A 12,240-nucleotide genomic window follows, 5' to 3' on the forward strand; every position below is an offset into this window, starting at 1 on the left:
AAAAGAAATATAATAGTAAAAAACACCACAAAGATCTGACTACTGTCATCATGTTCATTTAGCCTGTCCTGAACTTCACATAATGCAATCTCACATGCTGTGAACTCTTTTGTGGCTGGCTGCTTTTGCTGAACATAATGTCTATGAGATTACTTTATTCTTTTTTTTTTTTTTTTAAGATTTATTTTATTTCTATGAGTACACTGTAGCTGTCTTCAGACACACCAGAAGACACACCATTACAGATGGTTGTGAGCCACCATATGGTTGCTGGGAATTGAACTCAGGACCTCTGGAAGAGCAGTCAGTGCTCTTAACCGCTGGGCCATCTCTCCAGCCCCAGATTACTTTATTCTTAAGTTAAATTCCGCGGTCACTAACTTATAATACGAAAGAAATCCCAACCCAGCATCCTGGCAACATGGTTAAAACCTCAAGGGCCACTCACTTCATGGTTGATGATTCCAGACATGCACTGATTCAGCCCCAGCTTGTTGAACTCATTGAGTCCACAGGCCAGCACTTTGCCTGACTGAGTGAGCAGAAAGGTCCCATCACAGCCACATTGAACTGCAACAATGATTAAGGCCTTTGGAACATCCACCTGCAAGGAATCCCAAGTAGATAATTCATATTAGAAAATAAGCCTCAAGTTCCGCCATCCTGCTGCCCAGCAGCCTGGAGCTCATGCTTCCTAATGCAGAGCTCAAGTCTTCTAAGACACAGGCTGCAGATGAATGGACGGATGCTCCCGGTTAGTCTCTTTGAGGAATGGCTCCTACACCTTTGGAGAAGGCTTCTGTAGAGGGAAGACTATGCAGACAAGCAGGGAAGGGGGTAGCTCTGATCTCTAGCTGGCTTTGCCTTCTGAGAGGAAGGGCTCCTTGACAGCTTTAGAAGAAAGACAGCAGCTGGAGGATCTCGATCTTCTAGAAAGTGTAGCTAGGACTTCCATATCCTTCTACAGCTCACAGGACAGGGTTGTAGAATGAAAGATGTCAGATAGGGCCATGGATATGAATAAAACCTCAAGCCTTAGTTTCTTTTCACAAGTAGAATGGTTGAATCTAAAGACAATCTTTATATGCACCATTTAATCTTAGAATAGAAATAAAATTTGGCAACCATCAGTCGTATAGTGCTGTAGTTAGTGGTAGCTGACTTTCCAGGATCAGGTAAGCCTGGGCCCTGAGGCATGTCAGAGAGGTGTGGCTGTGCTCATCCCTCAGCTGACTCAGGTCTTGGGAGCCTCTTACAAAGCCCGCTCTGGCAGTCCTGACAGTAATCAGATATGATGTCTCCTACTGCACAACGTCTAAGCAAAAACAATCTCAGATGGCGTTCCACTGTAGTAATGCAAGGCTGGCATGATATATATCATCCCCACCATCCTTTCTTAGGGAGATTTAGCTGTCTGTGACACTTTCTGTTTTATGTGCTGATTTTAACTTCATGTCTCAGTAAGATGTGACTCCAGGGTCCATAATAGCTGTATCCATTTTCTCAATTTTCTGTGATTTAGATGACAAGACCACATAGTGCTAAATCAGGAATCCTAGATTGTTAGTCTCCTAGACAAGATAGAGTTCAGAAATAAACACTCTGCTCTGAGCAGTCGGGGAGAGAGGATGTCTTTTTGGTCTATGTCTTAGACAGGCTGTAGGAGAGGCTGCTTCTTAGTTACCCTCTGTGGTGTATAGTAATCCTCTTCTGAATCCAAACCCAGCCGTCCTGAAACACACAAGAAGGCAGGCATTACACCAAGGGCTTCCTCTCTAGGAGGATACTCTGTAACGCTTTCTGAACTTATATTCCTAGCCAGAGGCTACTTGATGTGTTTAGTGCTCAAAGACTGACATCCTGCTAAGTACCTGGGGGAAGTGGAGGGAACAGGCTTCACCTACCATATTCACCACAGCCCCAAGAGTAGACTTCTTTGTTTCGTGTCAGAACTACCACATGATTATCCCCACAGGAGACCTGCTCCACAGGATTGCTGAGGAAGAAGTTCAGCTGCATGGGTTCTAGCACTTCAGGGCCAGAAACCTTGTCCACTCCCATGCAGCCATAATAATCTGATCCAAAGGCGTAGAGCTGACCCTCATCTGCAAAAGGCAAGAAAACCATCACAGAAAGGATTACTAAGGAGCCACATGTGGTAGTAGTAGTACTGTAATCAACAGTCTAAATAATTGTAAGATTATTATGCTAAATGATCTTCAAACTTCCCTGGAGCCTTCCCTGTTTTGTAGACAGAAATACCAACAATGGGACTGGAGAGCCAGCTTGGCACTAGAATGTGAACTGCTATTCCAAAGGACCCCAGTTTGATATCCAGCACCCACGCCAGGCAGCTCATAACTCAAACCCAGTGTCAGGGAAATCTGAGCACCTCTCCTGGCCTCTGTAGTTAGTATAACACTCACATGCGCAAACCCACTCTTAGATACACACATAGCCATAAAATTAAAAAAAATAATTCCAGCTGGGCAGTGGTGGCCCACGCCTTTAATCCTAGCACCTGGGAGGCAGAGGCAGGAGGATTTCTGAGTTCGAGGCCAGCCTGGTCTACAGAGTGAGTTCCAGGACAGCCAGGGCTACACAGAGAAACCCTGTCTCGAAAAGTCAAAAAAAAAAGAAAAGAAAAGAAAAGAAAAGAAAAGAAAAGAAAAGAAAAGAAAAGAAAAGAAAAGAAAAATCCCTCTTCATCATCAGCATTTGTGACATCCAATAGGTGGATAGAATAGAGTATTCTCCCACAAAGCAGAACACGTAGTGCTCTCTCGTATCTCAGCCTTCTGTTACTCACCTTTCTCCTTGCTCATCGCTCTTTCACACAGTAGGCAACTGGGAAGTTTGGTCTTAGTTTTGGGAACGGAACTTAGGGCCTTACTTGCTCTAGTGCTGCATCACTGAGCGGCTCTCCCCAAGCCTCGGAACGCTGTTATTAATCAGTCTATTTCCTAAGTGTCTCTGGTCTTTTTTGGGGTGGGGGAGGTAGTTGTTTGCTATAAAATATCACCCGACATTGTATTATGTTCCATGTTAAATGTACTCAGGATGCTGTTCATGCGTGGCTTACCTGTGACACAGACAGTGAAATCATCCCCACACGACACCTGGTGGATAGCCTTCCCTTGTAACTTTTCTACATGCTTTGGCTGTCGGTAGGAAGCTTTGTCTCCATGTCCTAGCTGACCGTGAAGTTTAGTGCCCCCTTGCATGTTCTGTTAAAAAAAGACATCTTGTGAAATTTAACTTTTCATGCTAAAAGCTAATCTTTAATATCCTACTTCTAAAGAAAAACAGTAAGAAAAAATAGTGAAAATTTAAAGACAAAAGTGGGTAAGGGGATTAAATTTTTAAAAAAAATTTTTGAGACAGGTTTCACTATATATTGCTAGCTGTCCTGAAACTAACTCTCTGTATAGAAAGGCTAGGCAGCCTGCCTGTCTCTGCCTTTTGAGGACTGGGACACCACTATGCCTCACTAGGACAAAGCATTTTAATGATTAACATAACCCCACAGCTACATGTAAAGAAGATTTTAAAACACATCCAGATTCATATCCATCAGGCATCAGGTCAAACTGCAAATTCTGTCTTATCTTACGTGAGGTGAACTGTGGGTGATGATGGACAGTTCATTGAAGTATACTTCGGTTGCTTTCTGCTCTAATTTGGTTTCTGTTGCTGTAATAAATACCATGACTAAAAGCACCTTGGAGAGGAAAGAGCTTAGAGTTTGCAGTCTATCAGCAGGGGACACCAGGGCAGGAACTGAAGTCAAGTCAGACACTGAAGCAGAAGGCACCACTGCTCACTGGTTGTTCCTTAGGGCTTTCTCAGCTTGCTTGCTTCTAGCACCCAAGACGACCTGTCCAGGAGTAGCACCAGCCACAGTGAGCTGTGCCCCCATCAGTCATTAACGGAGAAAATGCCCCACAACGTGCCAATCTGATGGAGGCAATTCCTTAACTGAGAGGTTCCCTTTATCCTGTGTCAAGTTGACAAAAACTAAACAGAACATTTTCTAAATGAGTACAATCTCTTAAAAACAACATGTACTATAAGTTTTATAAATTTTGGTTACCTTCCTCAAAGCACAGAACAGCTATAAGGAATATAGCTATATCAAAAAGAAAACAAAACTGAGGGGGAAATAAAACAGAGATTTTGGTTCCATCAAAGAAGTTGGTGGGGGCGGGGGGGAGGGGGGCTGCCCTGGCTGTTCTGCTTTCTTGGTTCTCTCTTAAAGGTCAGCATCTTGAAGGGAGTGTTGGCTATTTAAGGTTGCTGTTTAATGATAATAACAGCTCACCTATCTTAAGTCTTGGTCACTTTGCTGCAGTAGCTGACCTGCCTGTCTGCGTTCCTCTGAGGCCAGAAACTTGCATCTCTGGCGTTTATGACCTCATCCTAAAACAGCAGGGATTAAGTCAAGGATTAATTGCTAGAGCCTTTCCCCTCTTGTCCAGATGCCTCTCTTGTCAGGCTGGGGCAATAAACTTCTATTGAATCCAAAGAAGAGTCTTGCTTGCAGAAAGAAAAACTTTTACACAAGCAAATATGGATAAACTCACATAAGTTCATGTACAAATTCATGCTTGCACATTCTTATGTCTCTATTCAAACCAGTTGGGTCCAGCTACTTATTTCATAATTACACACACATCCATACTTACATATGCATATGGAGCAAGAGACCAAGCACCGGTGCAGAAGGAAGTAACTCATTCTGCATGAAAAATGAGCTCCAATCTTTACTGCACGGAGAAAGGAGAAGCTTCTGCCCTTTTGTTGTTAAATGAAGTAAACTTAAGTCTGTAAGAAGAAAGCTTTGTCCTCTGTAGTAAGATGAAGCCTGCCTTGCTATCAAGAAAAGACCTGTTCTGTCGAGTGGTAAGGAGAAGCCTGCCTGCTCCTTCTGCTCTCTGCAGCTTCTTCTATTTTCCTCTTCCCCTTTGCATTCTGCACATTGCTCATTTTTTTTAAGTTGCCTTATAATTTCTAAGTTACTCCACTCTGCATTCTCCTTCTAATCTTGCTCTCTCCTTTGCTCTGATGTAACAATGCCCTTGTTCCCAATGCTATGCCTTCCAATGCTATGCCTTCCAATACAATGTTTCCTAGTCTTTTGGACCTTCCTAGAAGAAGAGATCACGTGGCTTATGCAAGCATCCATTTTTTTTTTTTTACAAAAATTCACTAGAACTTCAAACATAAATTTAAACCATAAATTGAATAAGAAGTTTACAGCGGAGAATATTTACATGTATATCCATTAAGAGTAATTATCTGAGCGAGGCAGTGGTGGTGCACGCCTTAAATCCCAGCACTCGGGAGGCAGAGGCAGGTGGATTTCTGAGTTTGAAGCCAGCCTGGGCTACAGAGTGAGTTCCAGGACAGCCAGGGCTACACAGAGAAACCCTGTCTCAAAAAAAAAAAACAAAAAAAAAACCAAAACAAAAATTATCTGGTTAAACATTTCACTACTTAGCTCAACAGGTTCACTAAAAGTGAAAAACTATCATTTTTGTGACTAAGTTATTAGTGAAGTTTTTTTTTTTTTTTTTTTTTTTTTTTAAAGATTCACTACATATAAGTACACTGTAGCTGTCTTCAGACACACCAGAGGAGGGCATCAGATTTTATTACAGATGGTTGTGAGCCACCATGTAGTTGCTGGGATTTGAACTCAGGACCTTGGAAGTCAGTGCTCTTAACCACTGAGCCATCTCTCCAGCCCTAATAATGATTCTTTTTTTCTTTTTGGTTTTTTGATACAGGGTTTCTCTGTGTAGCCCTGGCTGTCTTGGAACTCACTTTGTAGACCAGGCTGGCCTCGAACTCAGAAATCTGCCTGCTTCTGTTTCCCGAGTGCTGGGATTAAAGGCATACGCACCACTGCCAGGCTGTGAAGTTTTATATAGATAAACCCAGTCAGTATTTTATCTTCTGTCCTTGCACTTATATTAAATCCTTAGTTCCCCTTCGTATGACTTTTGGTTAACTGTTTTACAGCCTGTTGGAATGTGCTCTAAGTTGTAGATTCCTGCTAGCTGTCTCAGAAGCAATTAACATTTGATTGACACTTGAAGACTGGAGAGTTTCTCAATGCAGCTTTGACATCAGAAAGGAGTTAATGGCAATCCTATTATAAAAGAGCTTAATGATTACTAATATAATCATTAATAATTTTAAAAAGATTTTTAAATTATTTTTAAAAAGATTATTTTAAAAAAGATTTATTTTATGTATGTGAGTACACTGTCGTTCTCTTCAGACACACCAGAAGAAGGCATCAGATCCCATTACAGATGGTTGTGAGCCACCACGTGGTTGCTGGGAATTGAGTTCAGGACCTCTGGAAGAGCAGTCAGAGCTCTTAATTGCTAAGCCATCTCTTCAGCCCAATTTTAGGAATTCTTATAGAATCATCATTAAGAACTAAAAAATCATCTATTTGTCTTTATAGCATACAAGACAGTAGTACATCTTCGTTGTTCTGCAGATATTTACTCAAAAGGGTGGGATAATTCCTAGTGATTGTTATATATGTTTAACAATAACAGGGAAAGCAGGACTCTTTCCTAAAATGAAATCTTCTCAGCCTTGCCTAAGAGGCAAATCTGTCATTAACTTTGACAGTCTATGGTGGATCCATCTCAGGAAGAGCACCTGCTAGTTTTTTGCTTCTCCTTGATGGCTCCGGGCAGAAGTGCTATATAGTACTAAGAACAGTCCTCATAGCTTTGCAACTTCCTTGGCGATAGCAAGTCTTCCCATGCACTCACTCAAGCATAAGTCCTCTAACAAAGAGTTGTAAGGAATGACTTTCATTCCATTTCTGGTAGCTTCCCTCAGGCTAATTCTTTAGGGAATAAGGTTTTAGGAAATAACCGAAGGTCATCACTGTTACAGAGGCCAAATCACTCCTTTTCTTTCTTTTTTTTTTTTTTTTTTAACATTTCACAACTCATTGTCTGTTCTCATACAATGGAGGTTGTACTAGCTGGTTTTGTGTGTCAACTTGACACACATGTAGTTATCACAGAGAAAGGAGCTTCAGTTGAGAAAATGACTCCATGAGATCCAACTGTAAGATATTTTCTCAATTAGTGATCAAGGGGAAGGGCCCTGTGTGGGTGGTGCCATCCCTGGGCTGGGAGTCTTGGGTTCTATAAGAAAGCAAGCTGAGCAAGCCAGGGGAAGCAAGCCAATAAGAAACATTCCCTCCATGGCCTCTGCATCAGCTCCTGCTTCCTGACCTGAGTTTCTGTCCTGACTTCCTTGGTGATGAACAGCAGTATAGAAGTGTAAGCTGAATAAACCCTTTCCTCCCCTAGTTGCTTTTTGGTCATGATGTTTGTGCAGAAATAGAAACCCTGACTAAGACAGAGGTAAAGAAGAAGATAAGACAAATACTTGCACCTATGAAAAAAGCTGAAGTCACTGAAATAGAAGAGCTCCCTCAGAGAGGAAGCTGAGGTAGAGTGAGGCTGGTAGCGTGAAATGCACCTACAGAGGCACAGCAATCAAACAGAAAGCCAAGTGACAACAGAACTCAGAGGGAACAGTCAATTAATGACGATAGGTGCTGCTGAGAGGTCAACCAGGACGGTGATGGGTGTTTGTTTATCTTATCAGTTTCTAGGTCGTGTGTTCAAGGCCAATGCTAACTGAGTGGCAAGGGTGGAAGCTGTACCGTAGATGAGTGAGGAGAGTAGCAGATCTGCAAAAGGCAGAAAACACGTTGGTGGTGCACACCTATCACCCAGCACTGCAGAGGGCAACGGCAGGAAAGTCTCAGCACTTTATTCACAGATGACGGGGTTGGAGTTTGCTGACATGGCTGGCGTGTGTTTCACTTGTTTACAAAGCTACACAGACACTAGCTGCTCTCATCTCATGGAAACAGAACACAGTACCTGGCATATCTGAAACCATCTACTTGCCCACAACAGCTAGCCCAGTCTTCTGGATCCAGACTCAAAGCTCTCACATTTTCTTTCCCTTTCTCATTCTTTCATCCAAAACCATTCACAGGTGACTACTATGTCCGGGAATGGAGCTGCATGGGTGACCTACACAGCCCACATCTGCTTTCACAGGATCATGTTCTATCACCTCATTCCTACAGCACAAGGACAGCTAACAGAATGCCTACACTGCAAGACCCAGAAGCAACAGGGCTTGTAGCCCGCTCTACTTACCACCCAGGTATATAGTTCCTTCTCCACGGTGACCACAGCAAAGTGGGTGTTCCCCGCACACACCTGTCGAGCACTACAGCCACTCTTGATGACGTCCAATTTCTGAGGTGTGGATTTTCCACCACCCCAAACATAGACTTCACTGGTTCGTGATGTTACCACAGCAATGGGTGCTTCCGTCACAGTGCTTGACCTGCCAGCATCCCCAAACAAAGGTACATTTAACATAAAGATGGTTTCAAAGAAGGCTGGGAATGTAGCTCAGAGCTTGTCTAGTGTATAAGAAGCCTTGGGCTTGCTCCCTGGGGACATGTAACAAAAGCAGTGTGGGCTCAGTAAATCCCTTCTTCTTCTTCTTTTTTTTTTTTTCTGGTTTATTTATTTATTATATGTAAGTACCCTGTAGCTGTCTTCAGACTCCAGAAGAGGGAGTCAGATCTCATTACGGAAGTCTGTGAGTCATCATGTGGTTGCTGAGATTTGAACTCAGGACCTTTGGAAGAGCAGTCAGTGCTCTTAACCACTGAGCTATTTCTTACTCCCCTACCCCCTTTTAAAGTCTATTATCTCAGAAAAACTGTCAGGGTGGACATGAGAAAGTATATTCTTTCCATCTTTTCTTAAAATAGGCTTTCAAAAACCCACCTGAGATAGTTCATCACGGCTCAGCCAGACCAGATTCCATTCAGTCCCTAACAGGTCCACTTTTCAACAATCATGGTAATAACATCCACTTTATTGTTAGAGGAAGTGATGGCTTTCTTCTTCTCTTCAGAAAAGACTATCTGAGGGGCTAGCAAGATGGCTTAGAGACTAAGTGAACTGGTTGCTTTTCTAGAGGACCCAGGTTTGAGTCTCAGCACCTAGTGGCAGCTCTAACTCCAGTTGCAGGGAATTCTTCTGGCCTCTGTAGAGACCAGACCCACACACATTCAGATATACATGCAGGCGAAGCAGCCACACATATTTGAAAAAAACCATAACAAAGCAACAAAAGTACTCAGTAGGGGCTGAAGAGAGGGCTCAGCAGTAAGAGTGTGCACTGCTCTTTCAGTGGACACCGCCCAGCCACCCTACAGGTGGCTCACAAGTGCCTACAAATGCAGCTCTAGAGGACCCAGTCCCTGCCTGGGTCTTTGAAGGCCCCTGCATGCATACAATACACAAACAAATCTGAAAAATGATAAAGAAAGAACTGACTATCTGATAGTCAAGCTGATGCCGGCTCTTTGTAAGATCAAACGATGCGTATGCACAGACTCAGTGAGGTCAGAGACTGAGGACACAGGATGCCTCCACAGCCTCTGGAGCTTACCTTGGTCTCTTTGTAGGTGCATTGAGCAGAGTGACTTTTTCCTCCATCTCTCTACCAAAGAAAAATCAAGTTACATGAGTAAAATACCAGGTACATTACAGCCATGCCCCTTTAATACATTTCATGAACTAAATCTCACATTATAAACATATGCATGCATCCTACAACATGACAATTATTTAGGAAAGCAATTAAAAAAACTGAGTTACACAGGCCTGACATTGTATGACTTGTTATATACAAAGGACAGCGGGCCTTGCTTTGTTATGTATGAGAAATGGTCTGGACTAGAACAGGGAGCCTTGAGAGTCTCTGACACACATGACAGATGTCTCCATTCTGATCTGCCCACTGACTAACAAACTCAGCATCTCCAATCCTGGGCTTGCTATCTTTCTGCTAAGCCAGTTTTTCTTTCTGATTTCCCTATTTTTATAACTGACAATACTCCTTCATTCTTTCCCAATCAACAACTTCAGTCATCTCTGACTCTTCTCCTCCCTCCCTCCCTCCATGCCTTCGTCCCTTCCTTCTCTTCCTTCTCTTTCTCTTTTTCTTTTGGTTTTTCGAGACAGGGTTTCTCTGTGTAGCCCTGGCTGACCTGGAACTCACTCTGTAGACCAGGCTGGCCTTGAACTCAGAGATCTGCCTGCCTCTGCCTCCCAAGTGCTGGGATTAAAGGCATAAGTCACCACTGCCTGGCCCTTTCTCTCCCTTTCTTCACTGTGCCATTTTTATAGATTCCGCATAGCCAATATCTTTAAAAAATTCTCTCTCCCTCCCTCTGTACGTGTCTATGTATGTGTCTCAGACCAGCTTTGAACTTGTGATCTCCTGCCTTTGCCTTCCAGGTGCAGGGATTATAGTTGTATACCATTATACTCAATCACTGTAATTATTCTGCCTCTTTTCCTGCCCAATCTTATTACCTTAGTTCTGCACAGCTTTGCTTCCCATCTGACTCATAAAATCCAGCCTTGCTTATAAGTGTCCTAATCAGTCTTTACGTCCTTACATCCTAAGCCAACCTGAGGACCGACACAAGTTCTACTGTGTAAATTCTATGAGCAGCCCTCTCATCACATAAACTGTCCTCTACAAACAAATAGTCCTTGTGTACTCTCTTTCTTACAATATAGTTTTGTGTGTGTGTGTGTATGTGTGTGTGTGCACATGAGTGCAGGTGCTAGCAGAGGCCAGAGGAGTCAGATTCCCAGAGCTAGGTGGCTGAGAGCGGCCTGGAGTGAGTGCAGGAACTGAGCTTAGATCCTGCCAAAGCAATGAGTGCTTACCTCTCCAGCCCACACACCCTCTTTTGAATTAAGCTTGCATTCAAGCATCCTGATCCTTCTTTCTTTTCTTTATAACCCATACTCTAGCCAGGCTCAGCATTCTGAATAAATCTATAAGTTACTACAGTATCTTACAGGCATCAATAATTTTTGAAAGCTCTTAAGACAGTTTGGCCAGATCTAGAACACTAATGTAGCCAAATAAAATTTTGTGTTTCCAGAGTATTGTACATAACTTTCTGTATCTATGCTTTTAATTCTATTATTCTTTTCTGCCTAGAGTATGACATCTTATATTTTACAATCAAAGTACAAAATAAAAAATTCAATTAAAAATTAATTGAAAATTTTCAGTTAGAGATTAAAGCCACAATTATATTGTTGAGAAATAATTAAAAATTAAATATGCTTAATGAGTCCCAAATGAGAATAGTGCCTGAATATGCACAGAACAAAAATAGAAGCTCTCGGGTTGTATCTGGGTATAACACATAATTCTAGATATTAAAACATTGGTTATAGAAACCAACAAGGCTCAGGGCATACTGGGAAAGAGGGCTGTAGAATGTAAGAGCTGATGATGGGGAAAAGAGCTGGGAAAGGCTGTCCTCTGGACATGGCATGGCTGCTGCTCTCATAAACTCCCCAAGGTTACAGCTTCCTGTACAAGAGCAAGTCAGCAGGATCAGTAAACATCCCATAGGCAGGATCAATTAAGATTCAATGGGTTATAAAAAGGTGAGCCAACGTGATGGTGGGAGGGGGAGTGCTCAGGGAGGAGTGTGGGGTGAATATGATCAAGATATACTGCATGCATGTATAAAACTGTCCAAGAATACATAAAAGATATTCTAGAAATATAATAAAACAAAGTGGGCTGGAGAGATGGCTCAGTGGTTAAGAGCACTACTGCTCTTACAGGAGCCAGGGCTTTGGTTCCTGTGTCCATAGGGCAGCTAACAACCATTGGTGACCCCAGTCAAAGGGCAATTGTTGCCCTCTTCTGGTTTCTTTGGGCACCAGGTATGTATATGGTGCATACATACATTCAAGCAAAGCATACATATAAAATAAAATTTAAAAAATTAATCTTAAGAAAATAAACAAATCAACTAGAAACCAGAAAAATTAGTTATGGAACAAAAATTTCAATGTACCCCAAACTATGGTATGATTAGAAGAAAATATAGGAAAACTGTCTGAACAGAGAGTAGGCACTGAAAGCAGAGTTAAACACGGAGATGTCACAGTACAAAGCTGCTGTGCATCCTGGGGAAGAACACCATGACAAAGCAGCTGCAAAGCAGGAGAGAATACGGGTAAACGCTGTCTGATAAGGAGCAATTTCCTGAATATAGGAAGAACCTGAACTCCTCAATTAAAAGAAAATAACCCTAACTTCATTTTAAAATGGTGA

The 12,240-nt window shown here is 42.4% G+C and overlaps 1 protein-coding gene across 2 annotated transcripts in view; it reads right to left on the reverse strand.

Moving 5' to 3' along the window:
- Nek9 (NIMA (never in mitosis gene a)-related expressed kinase 9) overlaps positions 1 to 12,240 on the reverse strand; it is a 39,849-nt gene that overhangs the window by 12,984 nt on the left and 14,625 nt on the right. For both annotated transcript variants that reach the window (NM_145138.2, XM_006515708.4), the window contains 6 exons: positions 9,532 to 9,582; positions 8,217 to 8,409; positions 3,083 to 3,227; positions 1,905 to 2,105; positions 1,685 to 1,731; positions 449 to 604 (listed from right to left, as the gene is read on the reverse strand). In NM_145138.2, the coding sequence (NP_660120.2) occupies positions 449 to 604; positions 1,685 to 1,731; positions 1,905 to 2,105; positions 3,083 to 3,227; positions 8,217 to 8,409; positions 9,532 to 9,582 (793 nt within the window). The remainder of the gene's footprint in view (positions 1 to 448; positions 605 to 1,684; positions 1,732 to 1,904; positions 2,106 to 3,082; positions 3,228 to 8,216; positions 8,410 to 9,531; positions 9,583 to 12,240) is intronic.

The sequence above is a fragment of the Mus musculus genome, chromosome 12, assembly GCF_000001635.26.
Source record: "Mus musculus strain C57BL/6J chromosome 12, GRCm38.p6 C57BL/6J".
Taxonomy (NCBI): Eukaryota; Metazoa; Chordata; class Mammalia; order Rodentia; family Muridae; genus Mus; species Mus musculus.